This window comes from Dipodomys ordii, unplaced genomic scaffold (assembly GCF_000151885.1).
Source record: "Dipodomys ordii isolate 6190 unplaced genomic scaffold, Dord_2.0 Scaffold18, whole genome shotgun sequence".
In the NCBI taxonomy this organism is placed as follows: Eukaryota; Metazoa; Chordata; class Mammalia; order Rodentia; family Heteromyidae; genus Dipodomys; species Dipodomys ordii.
Window position 1 is genome coordinate 7556579 of NW_012267234.1, and position 18705 is coordinate 7575283.

Consider the following 18705-nt stretch of genomic DNA (forward strand, 5'->3'; position numbering starts at 1 on the left):
ATGCCTTTAGCTCATAACTCAATGATACCCTTTCTTATAAACTACGCTTTTATTACAATAATGCACATATATTTATTCTCTTGGCTTTTTTATTTTATTTTTTTTTGGGGGGGGGTCCAGTCGTGGGGCCTGAACTCTGGGCCTGGGCGCTGTCCCTCAGCTCCTCAGCTCAAGACTAGCGCTCTACCACTTGAGCCACAGCGCCACTTCCTGCTTTTTTCTTTTTGCTTATGTGGTGTTGAGGAATAGAACCCATGGCCTCAGGCATGCAAGGCAAGCGCTCTACCACTGAGCTACCTTCCCAGCCCCCTTCTCTTGGATTTTTTAGCTCTTTATTTATTACTAGTTGTTTTCTCTCACTAGACAATAAGCTTCATGAGGACTATCACCAGACATGAAAGTAATGTCAGAACATATTTGATGCTGAGGTCTGGGAAGGTGGCTCAGTGGTAGAGCGCTTGCCTTGCATGCACGAGGCCCTGGGTTCGATTCCTCAGCACCACCTAAGCAAAAAGAAAAAAGCCAGAAGTGGCGCTGTGGCTCAAGTGGTAGAGCACTAGCCTTGAGCTGAAGAGCTGAGGGACAGCGCCCAGGCCCAGAGTTCAGGCTCCACGACTGGACCAAAAAAAAAAAAAATGGAGACTCAACCAGGTGCTGGTGACTCGCCTGTAATCCTCGCTACTCAGGAGGCTGAGATCTGAGGATCATGGTTCAAAAGCCAGTCTGGTCAGGAAAGTTTGTGAGACTCTTATCTCTAATTAACCACCAGAAAACCAGAACTGGCTCCATGGCTCAAGTGGTAGAGCATTCCTTAAGCTGAAGAGCTGAGTGACAGCGCCCAGGCCCAGAGTTCAAACCCCACAACCAGCGGAAAAAAAAAAAGGCAAAAAATGGAGACTCAAACCAATGGCTGGGCAAGGTGGTGCACATGTTATCCTAGCTATAAGAAAAGCACAGTGACTGGGCACAGTGGCATGCACCTGCCATCCCCATCGACAGAAAAGCACAAGTAGACCAGGCTGTCCACTACATAAAGCAAGACCCTGACTAAGGCAAAAAGGCATTGGAGGCATGGCTCAAGTGGAAGAATGCCTGCCTAGCAACAGAGAGGTCCTGAGTCCAAACCCCAGTATCACCAAAGGACCAAAGAAAAGGACAAGACTAGAATGAAGGGAGCAGGACCTGGGTTTGACTGCCTTTTTTCTTACAGAGCAAAGATGGTGAAATCAAGAAAGCTGGCTCAGATGGTAAGTGGGACCATGGGTAAGAGTCCATTTACGGGGAGCTAGTGTCCTTAGAGGTAGTCTCCAAGGCACGTGTTCTCCTGGGGGAGGTCAGGTTTTTCTTGCCCTCATCCCTAAGGTCTGGTGCCTGAGCCCCCAGCCCCCCCTTGCAGGTGACATTATGGACAGTTCCACGGAGACTCCTCCCATCTCAATCAAGTCTCGCACTCACTCTGTGTCTGCTGGTGAGTGAGAGCCACTGCGTGTGTTGGGGAGTTGCAGGGATGGGCCAGGAAGGGGTCAAACCATTGCTCAGACCCATGTCTAGGCTGGGCTCAGATTGTGACCGACACCTTCCTTCCCGCAGACTCCTCATGCAGACCTGGCCCAGGGGGCCATGGGCCTGAGTCTACCACCTGGAAGACACTGGGGCAGCAACTGAACGCAGAGCTCAGAGGCCGAGGTTGGGGCCAACAGGATGGTCCAGGTCCCCCTTCTCCTTGTCCTAGCCCAAGCCCCCGAAGAGGCAGCCCCTCTCCAGACATCCTGGGCCTCCCAGAGGACCCTTGCTTGGGCTCCAGGAATGAAGGTAGGCAGGCACCCCTCTCTCCTATTCTAATCATGGGCTGAGGACTGGAAAAGTGTCCCTGCTGGGAACTCGGCTCCTCTGGGGACCCTGAAGGTGGGAGGCAAGGGCTGGGGGGAAGCAGCTGTTGGGCTCAGACCCTGATACCCTGGCCTCCCCTAGATGGCCAGTTGAGGCCACGGCCTCTCTCAGCAGGGCGACGAGCAGTGTCTGTGCATGAGGACCAGCTCCAGGCCCCTGCTGGTGAGGGAGATACCTCCACGTGTGCTTGAGTGCAGAAAATGGGGGAGGGTGGGCTCTGGGGCTTCCTACCTGGTGCTTCCTGGTGGAGGGGGCCACAGTGACGTGAAGACTAAGGAAATCAGGGTGTAAGAGTTTGGCAAGCTCTCCTTATTAGCTCTAACTCTCCCTCATGAAACGCAACCTTTGCCAGGGGTGGGAGGACAGAGTATGGAAAAGCATGTGCACGCTTTTACATGGCTTGAAGGTGGGGGAAAAGGCTGGGTCTAGACAGTCAGCAACCATTTTTGTGTCCCTCAGAACGGCCCCTGCGGCTGCAGCGCTCCCCAGTCCTCAAGCGCAGGCCGAAACTTGAGGCACCCCCATCCCCAAGCCTAGGTAAGAAGGGGCCAGGGCCAGCTGGGAGGGTAACAGGACTGCTCAGCACAGCCCTGACCCTTCCTTTCTCCCTTCACAGGATCTGGTCTTGGAACCGAGCCTCTGCTCCCACAGCCCACAGAGCCCTCAAGCCCTGAGCGGAGCCCACCCTCCCCAGCCACAGACCAAAGAGGCGGCGGCCCCAATCCCTGATCCTTTCCTGCCGCATGAGATTATTTTATTAAAAAATTTGAAGGAAACAGAGCGCAGGGAGCACTGTCTGTCCACACCTCAGCATACACCTGTGTGGCTGCGTCACCTCATGTACTCGTAGGAGCTCTCACACCTGAGTTAGCTCGGTGTCTGGCTGTGGTTCCATCAAGTACTGCAAAGCCCAGGCCACAAGCTGAGGAGGGAGCCTGGAAAGAAACCATGTCTGTGAATTAAGGTTGCCCCAGGCTGATGATCAACAAAATAGGCAGCCCTAGATACACACCTGGCAGCTTGGACTTGGGCACGGAGGGAGGCACAGGGTGGCTCATACTTATATTGGAAAGCAGAGCCATCACGATGTCTCTTTGGGGGCTCCTAGAATGGGGGTGGTATTTGGAGGAGCCAATAAGGACCCCTAATTCCATCCAAGCCTGTGTTCCACCCTCCCACCCCTCGCCCCATCTCTACCCAAAGCCCTACCCTATCTCCCTTCCAATTGCAGAGTAAATGCTCACCCAGACAGAGCAGGGCTCCTGGGTGCCTTTGGCTGGGGTCATTGGAAGACGCTGCCCATTTTGGGGGGACAACTCTACTTCTTTGAACTCCAGCTTCTGGGCTTTGGTAACAGAGGCCCCGTGTTGACTGGGGGCATGGCCAATGGGTGAGAATGTGGGAGTACAAGAAGCGGATACACAACTGGGGTGTTGGGGGCTGTGGGTTAAGATTTTAGAGGCTGAGCAGTTGGCTGGTGGGGATGAGGAGCTGTCTTCCTGCTCTAGTTCTGGAGTAACCAAGGACAGGGCAGGCAAAAGGCTGATGCTGGCACCACTTTCCTCCAGTGGCATGTGGCTGGGTGAGGTAGGGGTTCCTAGAGAAAAGAGAACTCACTGTGGGCACAGCCCTCTCAGCCCAGACCAGCTGAGTGGCCTGTGAGCTCATATGAGTTGGTAGGGTCTATGTTCACTCCCATACCACTCCATAGCATACTGTGTAGCCCAGGAACCTGACTGACAGTGAGTACTCATAGTCTGAGCACCAGCTCTTCATCCACTGGGTGAGGATGGACAGGAATTAAGATCATAAACAATTCCTACAGAGCTGGTCATAGGACAGGAGATTAGGAGCATAAACAATTTCTATAGAGCTCAGGGGCCAGTGACTCTAGAGAGGCTCAACAGTGGGGGCGCTGGACTCCAAATATCCCTTCTGACCTCTCTATTTTTCCTTACCTTGTTGTGCCCTTTTTCTTACCTTGTTGTGCCCTCCGGCTTGAACCCAGAGATCTCAGAATTTGTTGGTCATTGTCAGAAATGTGCAGCAATAAACCAGAGACAGTGTACATGTCTTCTACCTGTAGGACATGAACTCTCAACTTGGCCCTCATCTAACTCCTCACCCTGACACCTGCCAAAGAAAACCCCAGACTGACTGACCATTGCATTGCAGTAGGAGGCAGCCCACTGGGTGAGAGGGGGCGCTGTGCAAGGGCCTTTCAACATCAGGCAGCTCTCAGCCAGGCGTACTAGCGCCCCCCGGTGCTCCTGTTCCTCTTGAACTTCATCCAGAAGCTGAGACAGTGTTAGGCCTGGGAACGGGACCAGGCATCGGACTGAAGCCCAAAGAGAAGAAAGTGTGGGAAGTGTTCACTGGGACGCACAGGATGGTAGGAGAGGTGAGACTAAAAAACTGAGGATCACTGGGCAACCCTGACCAGTACCTGCACTGGAAGAAGTGGACTCTGAAAGGTGATCCCTATAAAAACAGAGTAGACAAGTCTCAGGCGCAATTCTGAAGCCTGTCTACCCAGATTTGGCACTCTTTGACTGAATCATACTCAGAGCCCAACCCCAGACTCACTCAAGGCAGTCATAGAGCTTTTTCTGTACATCTGAGTCCTGGTTGCTGTGGAGAAGAGGAGGTAGGAAGTCAGTGTTATTAAGGATCCAAGCCCTCTCATCCAAAGGTCTATGCTACAGCCAGCCAGGACTGGGTGGGGGATGGAACCCGTACTTCAAACATGGCAACCCTGAGCGCTGCTACTGAGCTTCACAGACCTGTCGTTGGGGACATCACTTACCAATCTGTCACCTGTACACGGGGTTGATCTGTGGGCAGCATGGTGAAGCGGTCCACCTGGAGGTAAAACTCTGAAGGCTGGAGGAGTTGAGGAGGGAGAGAGACTTACAGTTTGTCACGAAAAACCCGGGCACAGAAACTCACCCTAGCCAGTTTCACCACTCACCACGTCGCCCTCAGCGACCTGGATGCGGACCTCACAGGCCTTCAACAGCAGCAGCTGGCCCTCTTTCCCGCAGAATCCGAACTCCTTTTCCTCCCTACGGCGGAGAACATGACCCTCATAGCTTGGCCCTACTGAACACAAGCCCCACCTGCGGGGAGCACAAGTCTCCTCCCTAACTCTCCGGGGCCCGCCCACCTCGAGGCTCAACTTTCTGTTGAGTTCGGCGGCGCCTCTCTTACCAGTCTGAGGCGTCCAGGGCCTCGCTCGTCACCAGACATCTGACGCTGCAGACCCCGTCAGATACAAGCAGCATGGCTCCGGTGTCAGGGGAGTCGGGGGCACTGGATGGGCCCGGCGTCTCTGAGTCCCAAAGTACCTGAAGGCGGTGACTGGCGTCAATCTACTACACTTGCCCAGTCCCGTCTCAGGGCCCCGAGTGGAGACTCACCTTGAGCAGCTGCCCGGGTCGTGGGCTTGAGAGTGTTTCTGAGCCCAGGATCAGCTCTCGAATCCAGGGCCGCAGTACCGGCCTCCCATAGTTGGCCATTCCCGCGGCTAGGCGGGACGGACGAGCAGGGTTTCCCGCGGACGCCGCGGCTCCGCCTCCAGTCGGAAGAGGAAGCGCGTGTGGTTGGGCGGGTCTTGAGGCCTAAGCCCCGCCCACTACCGCGCTCGTGCGTGCGCAGAAGGACTTTCTGTCAGCACTTGAAATGCATGTTTCTGCTCGGTATGCTGGAGTCAGGTCTCAGAGCCGCAGCCCAGCTGCTGGGATGTGGCTCAAGACTCCTACAGCATCTGGAAGGAAGGGCCAAGGCCTGGCCCAGAAGGAAAGGCATCTGCGAAGAAGGCATCTGCGGCTGAGCGTTGGCGCGAAACCACGCCAGTGTCGTGTGACTCCGAGGGATTCAGAACAATTCTGACGTTCCCCATCTACAGAATACGCGGTCTCGTAAAGCCAGTGGAAATAACAGCTAACGGCGCATAATTGACAGTTCCCTGATTCTACCCTCCGATTGGCCGAGTCGTCCCCCTCCGCCCTCAGATTCCCGGTCGCATGCACTATAGCGTAATGACGTAAGAGCAGAGGAAGACTCTTCTCCACCTCCGTTTCCTAGGAAACGTGGACTCCGCGTTCCTCCGCGTCGCGGACCCCGTGACGTCATGGTCGAGGTGGAAGGGCGGGGCGAGTGCTACCGCCAGGGGCGGGGCGGCGCGAGCGGGCCGGCGAGGCTGTGCACCTGCGCCTCGGCGGGCTGCCTGGGGCACGGGCCCCCGCCCGCCCGTCCCCACCATGGCCAGGCCGCAGCGGACTCCAGCACGCAGTCCCGACAGCATCGTCGAGGTGAAGAGCAAAGTAAGGGCTCCTCCGGCCCCCGGCGCTTCCAATTCCTTCTTCCTCCCTTCCCTGCTCCTTGGTGTCCATCCCTCTTTCTGTCCTCCATCCTCTATGTCCCATTCTGTTTTTCTGGCAGCATTCCTTCCATTCTCCTTCCCCCACTGCGTGTCTCCAGTCTCCTGTGGCTTGGGTATGGGCGGGCGGGGGGAGGAGGGGAAGACCTTGGACAGCGTCCCTTGTACTGAAGCTGAGGTCTAGGCTTAAGGCTGCAGCAGTTTTTGCAGCAGCCCTTTCTTTCCCACCTCTGCCACCCTCAGACCAGTGGTGAGAAAGGGACACCGGCTCTGTCCTGACTTCTCTCTCGCCCAAACAATCCCTGTCTCCCCCAACCCTGGATCTCCAGTTTGACGCTGAGTTCCGACGCTTTGCGCTGCCCCGCGCTTCGGTGAGTGGCTTCCAAGAGTTCTCGAGGTTGCTGCGTGCGGTACACCAGATCCCAGGCCTGGACGTGCTGCTTGGTTATACGGATGCTCATGGTGACTTGCTGCCCCTCACCAACGATGACAGCCTGCACCGGGCCCTGGCCAGCGGGCCCCCACCACTACGTCTACTAGTGCAGAAGCGGGGTGAGAATGGGGGATACAGTGTGGAGCTTGCTTGGGGTAGGGTGACAGGGCAGGTCTACAGCATTATCCACACCCCAGGGTGCACTTTTTGCAGTCCTTGCCCTTGGCCTGACCTCCAAGTGACAGGAAATAGCAATGCTGACCCCTGTAAAGGGCCCCCCTGGGGCAACAGTCTCTGATCTCAGCATTCTCCTCACTGCAGAAGCAGACTCCAGTGGCCTGGCTTTTGCATCCAACTCCCTGCAACGGCGTAAGAAAGGGCTCCTGCTGCGGCCAGTGGCATCCCTACGCACCCGGCCACCCTTGCTAATCAGCTTGCCCCAAGATTTCCGCCAGGTCTCTTCAGTCATAGATGTGGACCTACTGCCTGAAACCCATCGACGGGTGCGACTGCACAAGCATGGTTCAGACCGCCCCCTGGGCTTCTATATCCGAGATGGCATGAGCATGCGTGTGGCTCCCCAGGGCCTGGAGCGGGTCCCAGGCATCTTCATCTCCCGCCTGGTACGTGGGGGCCTGGCTGAGAGTACAGGGCTACTGGCAGTCAGTGATGAGATCCTCGAGGTTAATGGCATTGAGGTGGCTGGCAAGACTTTGGACCAAGTAACAGACATGATGGTCGCCAACAGCCATAACCTCATTGTCACTGTCAAGCCTGCCAACCAGCGCAATAATGTGGTGCGAGGGGCATCTGGGCGTCTAACAAGGCCACCATCTACAGGGCCTGGGCCTGCTGAGGCGGACAGTGATGATGACACCAGTGACCTGGTCATGGAGAATCGCCACCCTTCCTGTTCTAATGGGCTGTCTCAGGGGTCTCCATGCTGGGACCTGCAACCTGGCTGCCTACTTCCTGGTATTGGTAGCTCTCTGCCTTCCCTGAATGGCCAGGAGCAGACCAGCTCTGTCTGGGGGAGTGGCATTCGAGGAGATGGTAGTGGCTTCAGCCTCTGACAGGCAAAGATGTAGTTTCTTGTCACTGTAGGCTGCTGAAACATGGCAGAAAGACTTCTTGGTAGGGGGTTTTAGCTTGCTCACTTGGGGAACATTAAAAGTTTTCTATAAATACAGAGATGGTCCTTCTGTGTTCCAGCTCCAGCCCCCTCCCTGATCCTACAAACCTGCCTTCTGCCTTAAGACAGGAGTGACAGAGCAGTGGGACAACTTTCCCATAATCAAGCAATAGAAGGGCCACTAGGCTTGGCAGGCACCAGTGCCTCATGCCTGTAATACTAGCTACTCAGGAGGCTGAGATCTGAGGATCGCAGTTCAAAACAGACTAAGCAGAAAAGTCCGTGAGTCTCTTTTCTCTAATAAACCACAAGAGAACCAGAAGTGGAGCTGTGGTTCAAAGTGGTAGCGCGCTAACCCTAAGCAAAAGAGCTCAAGGATAGAGCCCAGGTACTGAATTCATACTCCATGACCAACCAAAATAAAGAAAGAAAAGCTTGTATAGAACCAAACCACATTGTGTGTAAAAAGTTTAATTTTGACAAAGAGGCTGAAAGGCTGGAATGGCCCTTCTGCAGCCATGGGTAACTGGAAAGATTACTCTGAGGATACTGTACACCCCACTGCTTCTGACTTCTCCTGGTAGGGCTTGATCCTGCCCTGTGCAGCTCTGTGTAGAGAAGGTCAGCATGGATCTCTTTGTCACTGGCCCTCACAAAAGGCTCAGGTATCCATCTTCACAAACACTTTGGGTCGAGAAAAAATCTTGATGGCCTCTTCTATTTGCACCAGCTTCCTGTCCAGCTCAGCCCGGTGACTCTGGGCTCTTAGTGAGTCTGCGCCAGCAGGCAGTAGTACCAGCTCACGTAGCAGCTGACTCTGGCCTACAGGAATAGTGAGTGCTTGGGAGGGGTGAATGGTCTCCAGTGGGCTCCCCTCCAGACACCCCTGCCCAAGTACTCACTCTGGAGAAGATTGTTCAGTGTCTCCAGCCGCTGGCTCTCAGGCATGCGAGTGTGGCCAGGAGGCATGGCAGGGTCTGGCTGGTTATTCTGGCGGGCCTCAGCTTCCCGGCGCCATAGATCTCTGCGTTCTAACAAGCTGCAGATGCACAAGCCCAGGGTTGATGACACCAGGGTAAAGACCGGCTCCCACTACAAGCACCCCTCTCCCTGGCTGTCAGGCAATAGGACCTACTACTGGGGCACGTGGCCCTTCTGTGTAGTGTTGTAGTGTTCCTGGGCTTGCTGTTTCTGCTCCAGAACCTGTGCGAGGACTTGCAGTGAGCGGGAATGGCGCCGGGGGGCCCTCTTGGCAGCTCGAGCATTGTGTCTAATGAAGTCCACACCTAGGTCTGGCCCCTGCAGGATACAACAAGAATGGAGGGGACATGTGTTTTGTCCATGCTCCCCAACCCCCAGGATCCCTGCCCAACCACCTGCTAGTCCCAAATGTCTTCTCACCTTTGCTTTGGGACCTGGAAGAGTGAGCTGGGGACTAGGGACACGGGATGGCGGGAGTCCAGGGCCACAGCGGGAGTGTGCCCGCAGAAAGTGGGCAGGCTGTGGCACAGAGGTTTGGACAGATTCCTGGAGGACAGGGTACAGCACAGGAATCAGGCTGAGGTTTGGGTCTCAAGCAGGCCAGGCCTCTCTGTCTCTCCTGCCTTTAAGGACTTTTCTATCCTAAATCCTATGGATTTGGGAGCACTTCTCCTCATCAACATTTAAACACACATCTCTCACTTTTTTTTTTTTTTTTTGTCAGTCGTGGGGCTTGAACTCTGGGCTTAGGCGCTGTCTCTGAGCACTTCAGCAAAAAGGCAAATGCTCTCCCACTTGAGCCACAGCACCACTTCCACGTTTCTAGTGGTTTATTGCAGATAAGAGTCTCACAGACTTTCCTGCCCGGGCTGACTTTGAACCGTGATCCTCAAATCTCAGCTTCCTGAATAGCTAGGATTAAAGGCGTGAGCCACCGGCGCCTGGCATCTCTCACATTTTTTAAGAAAACAAAGCACCTCTCTACCAGCCTCAGTTCTGGCCCAGCTACTGCTCTTCTTAGCCAAGCCTCCTAGCTTTAGTTCCCCAAGGTCACTAAGGACTGGCCTCCAGGTCCACAAACCCAGAGGGCTGTTCTTTGGTCTCAACCTGCTTGTCAATAACTTCTTGGTCTCATGCCTGAGATTCAGGCCTAAGTGTCCATCTGCTTCCTGGACATATTCCCACCCCCTGGGCATTCCACGGATGCTTCTCCCTCAGTATAGCCTCATGTGACCTTGTCTTTTCTCTCAATCCAGATCCTTTTTCTGGGTTTCTGGATAAAGAAATGGTGACTACCCAAGACAATGTCACCACCATAATCCCACCCCTACCCTCCTTAGCTGTCCTCAGAAATAAGTGTTGTCAGGAATTATGGCACTTGCCTGTAATCCTAGCACTCAGAGGCTGAGGCTCAAGTTTGAGGCTATGCTACATAGTAAGACCTTGTCTGAAGACAAAAAAAAAAAAAGACACAATGGCAAAGGCATGCTTAGCACCACAAATAAAACATAAAAATAAAGTCAGCCACTGGTGGCTCATATCTATAATCGTAGCTACTCAGGAGGCTGAGATCTGAGGATCATGGTACAAAGCCAGCCCAGGCAGGAGTCTGTGAGACTCTTATCTCCAATTAACCACCAGAAGACCATAAATGGCACTGTGGCTCAAAAGTGGTAGAGTACCAGCCTTGAGTGAAAAAGCTCAGAAACAGTGCCCAGGCTGTGAATTCAAGGCCCACAACAGACAAAAACAAAAAAGAATGCTAACAAATAATTTAGTCATCTCTAAGATATGGGTACAAATAGCTCATGATTTTCTTCGCTCATGCTCTTCAGTGAACTTACCTAGTATCCCCACTACCCATACTCACTCTGGCCTCAGAACTTCTACCTGGGAGGTTCCATCTCAATGGAATACTCTCTTCCATTCTCCTTTTATCTAATTCTTATTTGTTCCTCAGGATTGGCCCAGTGATCACCACCTCTGAAAAGGATCCCACATCCCTCTGCAGAAGTGCCAAGTGTCTCCTAGTCCTTTTTCTTTTCTTTTTTGGTTGGTTGTGGGGCTTGAACTCTGGGCTTGGGTGCTGTCCTTCAGCTCTTCAGCTCAAGGCAAGCGCTCTGCCACTTGAGCCACAACACCACTTCTGGTTTTCTGGTGGTTTACTGGAAATAAGAGTCTCAGGGACTTTCCTGCCCAGGCTGGCTTTAAACCGCGATCCTCAGATCTCAGCCTCCTGAGTAGCTAGGATTACAGGTGTGAGCCACCAGTGCCCAGCTTCTTAGTCCTTTTGTTACTAGAGCCTCTTGTGATTTCCTCGTTCCTTCCCCCATAAATGGGTTATAAATGCCTGTTGGCTTCCTAGGAGAGGTACCTGCATTCGGGTCTTGACTCGGGACTCCACCTTATCATACTTGGGTGAGCGCCACAGTGCCTTCAGGGGCCTGGGCTGGCCCTGTTCCCGGTTGCGTTCCTGCTCTCGGAAGCGCTTCTGAATTTCTTTGATTCGCCTCAGGTTTTCCTTCTCATAGTCTTTAGGATCCTTCCCTGGAGGAAAAAGTGATGCCTGGCTTTGCCCCATATATGGCCTATGCAACACAACTCATACTAGATCATACACAGGCTCACTTCCCAGAAAGGGCTCCCAGAAAGTGATAGGTTGTATGCCCTGTGAGGCCCTTGGGTTTAATTCCCATAATCACAGAAACAATAAAAAGATCTCCCTGGCATCTTCACCTAAGTTCGACAATACACACACACACAACTACATTACCTTGTTCCCTTCCTTTCATGTCTAAGTATCGCCTGATTACTTTCTACATTTTTACAGGAAAGTTTAATATTAATGATCCTGTCTTCACTTGTTTATTGCTTCCACCAGGAACTGATGGTGGCCTAAGTTTGTCTTTAATTCTGTTTTCCTAGCACTTCTGGCTTGACACACAGTGGGCAATAAACCTTCCACTGATGCATGAATGCATGAAGGTAGAATATCTCATTCAGTCCTTCAGTCACCTCCTGAGAGGAGTACAGTTGCTTTTCCTTTTATATGGGAGGTACTGAGAGACACAGAGATAAAGCCTATGCTCAGGGCAAAAAAAGAAGGAGTGTGTGTGTGTGTGTGTGTGTGTGTGTGTGTGTGTGTGTGTGATGGGACTTGAATTCAGGGTCTGAGTGCTGTCCCTGAACTTTTGTGCTCAAGGCTAGTACTCTATAATTACAGCCTCAGCTGCACTTCTGGCTTTTTGTGGGTTAAATGGGGATAAGAGTCTCATGGACTCCCCTGCCCTGGTTAGTTTGGAACAGCGCAATCCTCAGATCTCAGCCCCCTGAGTAGCTAGGATTACATACGTGAATAACCGCTTTTGATCTTGGCTTTTGACTTCCAACTGCCTCACTGCCCCATCTGGTGGGGACTTACTCTTGGAAGAGACCCCTGGACTGAGCGAGATGCCCCCTAGCTGCAGCAACACATCCCCCACGCCGCGCTGGCCACGTTCCAGGATCTCTCGGGCTCCCGGCCTGGTGCGGGGGCCACGAGTAGAGCTGAAGTCTGGGTCGCGGCATGAAGTCAGCAGGTCCATCTTCAGCGCGTTTCCCTCAAGGCGTCCTTGGGCTGAGAGGCAGGAAGGAGAGAAATTGGAGGCTCAGGTGGGGGAACAAGGTTCGGGCCTCGCCGCGGGAGCTCCCCCACCCCACCCCAGCAACTCACCCGAGGCGGGTCGCCTGTAGTAGTCAGGGCAGAGCGTAGGGTCTGGGGGGATGGGCCCCGAGATGCGGGAAGGGCCCTCGCACATGCTGCGGTTGTCGTCCTACAACGGTGCACCGCCGCCCGTCGCGCGGGGCATCTCTCGCCCCGGCCCCGCTTCCCCGGCCCCGCGCGCGCGCACGCTCTCCGCTCAAACTCCGCAGCCCGACCGCGCCCCCTTTTCCTAGCCCCACCCTGTCTCCCGTCGGGCCCTGAAACCCGGCCTGCGCCCACTGCTTCCACCACCCTTATCCTCGCCTACTCCTCGGAGGGGTTCGCCCGCCCCGCGCCCTAGAACGCCGGGGCAGGAGATCTCACTCCAGCAGTTTTGCCGCCAGCTGCAACCGGACGGGAGTTGTTGTTGCTAGGCAACAAAGGCTTCCGTCTCTGAGGTCAGCGGTCAATGATCTCGAAAAGACTTCTGGGACTTGTAGTTCTGGATGATGGTTTTGGAGGAACAACCACCAGTTTCTCTTTTCAGCTGCAACCCCTATCAACACAGAATCCACTAGTAAAGCTTCTTCTGGACCAGTCCTCTTCTAGCAGCTGTCCAGGGATGAGCTAACTCAGCGTAGCCATGATCTCGACCGGCGCCAAAAGACAGCCAGGGTCCCAGGAAGGGGCAACCGTGGGGTCATCCCAGGTCGTGGAGAACCCTGAGGTGACCCAGGCCTGCTAACTTTTTGGAGCTCTGAACCCTGAACCCTGAGTGATCCAACTCCCTGTCAGGCCAGGCCTTACAGGCAGAGAGGGCTCTATCTGGGCTAGCGGGCTTTATCTTGTATTTGGTGGCCCATGTTGGGCATCCAATGATTGACTGATTGCTATATCCTTCGCCGGGCTATAGTGACTGATTATGTATGTATCATCTCCAGTGTCCAGTGATGGAAGACAAGCGCCTGGTGCCAGCACAGGATGCCAGCAGGACCCCGAGTGAAATCAAGTGTTCATCAGAGCACAGCTGTGAATCAGAGCTCCAGGAGGAAGGTCTCAAGACTGAGGAAGAGGGGCTTGGTCCAAAGGCGGAACCAGGAGAGGAGAGAGGCCCCAGGCCTTTGGCTTCCACCCCCAGGCCCAGCCATGGGCCCAAGAGGAAACCCTTCAAGTGAGGGGGCTTTCAGAGTGAAGGAATTGCAGGGCTAGAGGGAGGGTTTCATGACTCAGGAGTCCCTAGATAGTAAACACCACACCGGCAGGACAGATTCTCATGCTCTGCCCCTACCATCAGTCTCTAATCCTGTTTCTCAAGAGCCCTGGTGTAGGAACACCAAGAGAGATGGAGCTTCCAGAGGACTGAGCTCACAGGAGCATTGGGCCCCTACTGGGCCTTGGGTTTTGCTGACCAGTAAAGGGATAGCTCTCTAAGCCTGCGGTGGTGGATGGCAGGGCTAATCCCTAGGCTCAAGGCACAGGAGCCAGAGCTTTCAGGCTGTCTCCTCCAGCCTCTTGTCCCTGGCTTAGACAGCCCAGCCCTTCCCAAGTTCTAGCCATCATACTCCATCCTAGGGTTGAAGCTGAACTGTCACCGGGGCTGCAGAAGGAGGAACAGGAGAGCAGCCAGAGGGAGCCCTCACCATCAGCCAAACAGCACAAAAAAGCCAAGAAACGCAAGAGTCTGGGGGCTCCTGTACTCCCGGTTACAGCTAACACAGCATCTGCACCCCCAGAGACCTTGGGGTTAGAGCGTGAGTGGCAGTCCCTGGATCTTCCTTTCTTCCCCCACCTGCTCAACCTGATAGGGTACAGCCTGGTGCTCCAGCCTTTGCTCTGCCACGGGTTCTTACAGGAAAGGCCCAGCGCCTGCGACCCCTGTACCAGTACATCAATTACTGCAACCCTGAGCTGAACCAGGCAGGGGAGGGAGATGGGGAGACTGAAGTGGAGCCCGAGTCGGAGTTGGCCTTGGTTCCTGAGGAGGCAGGTGTGGAGCAGCTTCAGGCCTTGCTGCCCATGGCAGGTGAGCTGGGCTTAGGCCTTGCTTTGCCTTCCTGCCCCAATGTGTTAGTGCCCCCTACTCATGCTCTTGTTCCCCCCCTGGTACCTCCCCTGGGAGAAAAGACTGGAGGAGAGGAGCCTGGGGTTCTGTCCAGCCTGAGGGTGAGTGGCAGCCTCAAAGCTGAGATGGATAAGTTAACCCAGGTGGACATTGACAAGATGCTGAGTGTCTGCGCTGCCCCCCTTGTTCCCCCACTCTCCCCTCAGTACAAGTGAGCATCTCCACAGAGGGGGCTTCCCTCCTCTCAGGCCGGAACCAGGGCTGTAGCCTATGGGTCTAGGCCAATTAGGTGGATGGGGAGTGGGGGTGGGAGCGGGAGTTTGGTCTCTGCCCCTATTTGAGATCTTGAGCTCACTGGAAATAAATGTTTCCTTTTCTAAGACCATGTCTCCCCAAATACGATGCCTCAATTGTGAAAAGAGGTTGGGAAGAAGGGTGGAGAACTCACCTATACAAGGTTTGAGACCAATTGGCCAAGTTAGGACCGTGACAAATAACAGATGCCTGGGTACCATCCCAGTTCTGAGTCCAAAGTGGGCATGAAGCAGGCATGAGGCCTTTTCTGCGTATTTAGTCTCCCCAGGTGAGGCTGAGGGTCAAATGGCCTAACTGCAAGGGATGAAGGGAGAAATAAGGAGAAAGATCTTTAGATAAAGAGAAGACTATGGGAAGCAAATGTTTGGTCCTGCTCCCTCTCTCTTTTAGGGAATGACTGACCTACCTCTGGTCTCACCCCAAGGGGATCAGCACTTAGGATCCTCAAAGTTCTTTTGCTTGTCCTGAGAATGAGAGTTGTGCAATGTTTTCCACTCATTGCCATACCAGTTAGATGAGGCCTTGCCCACAGGAGGCTCCTGGTGACCGGATATCAGTGTCTTGGTTGGTGGGGGAAGGGAAATCAGTGAGCACATCCCTTGGAGCTCTGTGGCCAGCCCTGAGGGGTCTCTAGGAAGAGCCATGCAGTGCTAGCTGTTGTGGACACAAATCCTTCTGTGTGTTCTGCAAATACTTCAAACATGAGCTATTCCACATTAAATAGATCATTTCTCCTATCTATGCAAACTGTTCAAGCCAAAATGCTGGGCCTCACCTCAGACCACATCCTGGCCTTTGTTCCTCACTGCTACTAGGGAATCTGCATCAAGACCAGTGAATCTACCCACCCTCTTAGATCCCATGTTCAGGACCCAGGCTACTGTCATCTCTGTGGGGGTCACCCATAGACCCATGCAGTGACCCTTCCACATTCACACCTGCACCTCTGATGGGTCACTGACCCTCTAGCACCCTGCTCCTCTTGTCTCAGCTGCCTTGGAACTTCCTAATGGCTGCCTGTGACTCCCTAACCAGCCACACCTTGTATTACTTTTTTTCTAACCATGGGGCTTTCCCTACCTAAAATGCTTTCCTTCCTTCACCCCTCTCCCTGGCTACTGCACCTGTACCTTTGACAACTCAGGTACCTTTTACCTGCTGAGTCCTGCAGCCACTGTTGTGTTACACTGTAGCATCTGTATCCTATTACCACTGTGGGTTGTAGCTGTTTTCATGACTGAATTCCTCAATGTCACATATCCTGTAACACATCTACCTAGTAATGGGCTTCACCAAAGGTCCCAAGGCAGGGAGAACCAGGTGAAGGATGGAGGAGGCTGCAGATAGGACAAGTCCAACTCTGAGTAGTTGGAACTATATGCAGGACCCCTGGAATAATGGCCTTGTATGGTCATCAGAGCGGGCAGGCCCAGGGAAAAGAAGCAGAATAGGCATGGTGCCTTTCCTGACATCACCCTGAGCCACATTCTCCTTTGAGGGGTCACTTGGATGTTCACTTGGACATGGTAAGACAACAGGCAACACTGGATGCAGGTGGCTCACAACTGTTTTGAGGATTGCAGACCGAAGCCAGCCTGGGCAGGAAAGTCTATGAGTCTTTTTTTTTTCTTTTGGGTCCGGTCGTGGGGCCTGAACTCTGGGCCTGGATGCTGTCCCTCAGCTCTTCAGCTCAAGGCTAGCGCTCTACCACTTGAGCCACAGTGCCACTTCCAGCTTTTTTTCTTTTTGCTTATGTGGTGCTGAGGAATCGAACCCAGGGCCTTAAGCATGCAAGGCAAGTGCTCTACCACTGAGCCACCTTCCCAGCCCTCTATGAGTCTTTTATCTTCAATAAGCTACCAAAAAAGCAGAAGTGTAGCCTGTGGCTCAAGTAGTAGAGTGCTAGTCTTGAGCAAAAGAAGCTCAGAGACAGTGCCTAGGCCCTTAGTTCAAACTCCAAGACTGGCATACACACAAAAACAAGGCCAGAAATATAGTTGTGGCTCAGGTGGTAAAGCACCAGCCTTGAACAGAAAAGCTAAGGAGTAGCACCCAGGCCAAGTACAAGCTCCAACACCAGCAAAAAACTTTAAAAGACTATACACAAGCCAGGTGGTTAGCATATTCTTTTCTGCCTACAGGTTTTTCTGGGCACTGATTTGCCCACACCAGGTGATGCTGTTTCAGAGCTAGATTGAGACTGATCTCAATTTACAACTGGAGAAGCAGAGGCCTGTAGAGAAACAGTCTTGCAATTGACCACATCCTGAGGCTCTGGTACCTTTGCTCTCACTTAAGTTCTGCCAATGCCTGAATCCAAAAGGATGACATGCCCTCTCACTGGTCTTTGGGGCTAGAGTTGTAGGCAAGGTCAGCACTGATCTTCCCTTGGTGATAGTGTAAGAAATGATCAGAGAACCATCACTAGGACTTGTTACCTGTGGACAGAAGCAGGGTGCATGGGAGGAATCACACAAAGGAACCTCATTGCAACTCCTAGAAGCCAACTCTAAGTGGGAGAGGATTCTTAGGCAGCATGATTCAAGGGAACATGAAGGTTCACAAGTGGGATGGTGGCAAAAACTTTACCACTAAGTTACAGTCCTAGCCCTATTAGAAGTTCTTGTCGGTTGCTGTCTTAAAGGGAAAAATCTACAGTTTTTACTGGCCTGAAAAACTTCACTGGAGATTTAGAAAACAGGTCCTGGAAGATACTACTGCCTTTTTCCAGGAGAGGGCGCTGCAGGACAGCTTTGGAATTAGTTCCATGCTCAGTTACACCCCAGTTCCATTGGCCACAGGCATCTGGGCCACTTCAAGGCCCAATTCTCCTCATTTTCACTGTAGCATCATAGAGCTGACACTGGGAGACACATGTTCAAAGATTCAGGGTATGGTGTAATATCATGTCAGGGGCAGGGGTACTCTCAGAGGACCCTGGGTTTCAAAAATAATCCTACACTAGGCCGATAGCAATCTGCCCCAGCAATCTTCTAAAATCTCAGTACAACTGAGTTAGCAGGAAGGACTTTTCCATTGAAGGAACCTCTTGTGCTTTTTCAGTCACTCTCAAATTTAGGAGTGTAAAACACAGAAGGGGGACTGGGAAGGTGGCTCAGTGGTAGAGTGCTTGCCTTGTACACATGAGGCCCTGGGTTTGATTCCTCAGCTACACATAAGCAGAAAAAGCTGGAAGTGGCGCTGTGGCTCAGGTGGTAGAGTGCTAGCCTTGAGCTGAGGGATAGCACCCAGACCCAGAGTTCAGTCCCCATGACCAGCAAAACAAACAAACAAAAAACACAGAAGGATCGAACTGGAATTGAATTGAGCATTCCGGGCTCAAGGGAAAGACTATTAACTGTTAATATCCTGCCTAGGGTGAATACTCTCTAGTTCCCTTCCAAGCTTAAGAGGGCATCTTTTCAGAAGGATTCCCAAGTACTAGGATAAGGGCAGTTCAAGGTCAGGAACCGTAGTCAGATGGTCTTGACCAGGCACCCTGGCTCTGTACACACATGTGTGTACATGTATGCTGGTCTAGGACTTGAACTCAAGGCCTATGCTCTTGCTTGGCAATTTTGTTCAAGTTGGCACTCCACCACTTGTTGGAAATAAGAGTCTCATGGACATTTTCTGCCTGGACTAGCTTTGAACCATGATTCTCAGATCTCAGGCTCCTGAGTAGCTAGGATTACAGATGTGAGCACTCAGCTACACCCCAGTAATAGATATATTAATAATAATGTATATGTATATACATATATATAAATAGACATATTAATAGTAGAATGGTTTGGAGATTAATCACATAATAAGCATGAAGCATTTA

At 52.9% G+C, this 18705-nt stretch overlaps 5 protein-coding genes across 8 annotated transcripts in view; 3 read left to right on the plus strand and 2 right to left on the minus strand.

Annotated features, from left to right (window-relative positions):
• Rltpr (RGD motif, leucine rich repeats, tropomodulin domain and proline-rich containing) overlaps positions 1-2685 on the plus strand; it is a 16716-nt gene extending 14031 nt beyond the window's left edge. Inside the window, exons 35-40 of the mRNA XM_013012661.1 lie at positions 1211-1247; positions 1397-1468; positions 1591-1812; positions 1972-2052; positions 2350-2427; positions 2507-2685. Of these exons, the coding sequence (XP_012868115.1) occupies positions 1211-1247; positions 1397-1468; positions 1591-1812; positions 1972-2052; positions 2350-2427; positions 2507-2619 (603 nt within the window). The 3' untranslated portion in view covers positions 2620-2685. The remainder of the gene's footprint in view (positions 1-1210; positions 1248-1396; positions 1469-1590; positions 1813-1971; positions 2053-2349; positions 2428-2506) is intronic.
• A 42-nt stretch (positions 2686-2727) lies between these two features.
• Acd (adrenocortical dysplasia homolog (mouse)) lies at positions 2728-5477 on the minus strand. 3 transcript variants are annotated; one of them, XM_013012919.1, is made up of 11 exons: positions 5310-5477; positions 5101-5237; positions 4862-4955; positions 4697-4773; positions 4477-4521; positions 4337-4371; positions 4053-4204; positions 3871-3970; positions 3135-3487; positions 2903-2994; positions 2728-2825 (listed from the first exon to the last, which is right to left on the minus strand). In XM_013012919.1, exons 1-11 carry the CDS (start codon positions 5406-5408, stop codon positions 2747-2749), a joined length of 1263 nt encoding a protein of 420 aa, XP_012868373.1. In that variant the 5' UTR covers positions 5409-5477; the 3' UTR covers positions 2728-2746. The 3 variants fall into 3 exon arrangements, with proteins under 3 accessions (XP_012868373.1, XP_012868371.1, XP_012868372.1); XM_013012917.1 differs by having other exon boundaries at positions 4053-4228; positions 5310-5456; XM_013012918.1 differs by having other exon boundaries at positions 2737-2825; positions 3100-3487; positions 4053-4228; positions 5310-5456.
• A 588-nt stretch (positions 5478-6065) lies between these two features.
• On the plus strand, positions 6066-7894 carry Pard6a (par-6 family cell polarity regulator alpha). The gene is made up of 3 exons (XM_013012631.1): positions 6066-6215; positions 6601-6823; positions 7026-7894. The coding sequence occupies exons 1-3, from the start codon at positions 6153-6155 to the stop codon at positions 7775-7777; spliced, it is 1038 nt and encodes a 345-aa protein (XP_012868085.1). The 5' UTR covers positions 6066-6152; the 3' UTR covers positions 7778-7894.
• A 411-nt stretch (positions 7895-8305) lies between these two features.
• Positions 8306-12892, minus strand: Enkd1 (enkurin domain containing 1). 2 transcript variants are annotated; one of them, XM_013012629.1, is made up of 7 exons: positions 12530-12892; positions 12239-12433; positions 11192-11364; positions 9238-9363; positions 8972-9135; positions 8739-8875; positions 8306-8658 (listed from the first exon to the last, which is right to left on the minus strand). In XM_013012629.1, the coding sequence occupies exons 1-7, from the start codon at positions 12612-12614 to the stop codon at positions 8498-8500; spliced, it is 1041 nt and encodes a 346-aa protein (XP_012868083.1). In that variant the 5' UTR covers positions 12615-12892; the 3' UTR covers positions 8306-8497. The 2 variants fall into 2 exon arrangements, with proteins under 2 accessions (XP_012868083.1, XP_012868084.1); XM_013012630.1 differs by lacking the exon at positions 9238-9363.
• Positions 12893-13142: 250 nt separating this feature from the next.
• Positions 13143-14776, plus strand: LOC105982900 (chromosome unknown open reading frame, human C16orf86). The gene is made up of 4 exons (XM_013012632.1): positions 13143-13226; positions 13441-13670; positions 14072-14250; positions 14325-14776. Exons 1-4 carry the CDS (start codon positions 13143-13145, stop codon positions 14774-14776), a joined length of 945 nt encoding a protein of 314 aa, XP_012868086.1.
• The last annotated feature ends 3929 nt before the right edge of the window (positions 14777-18705 follow it).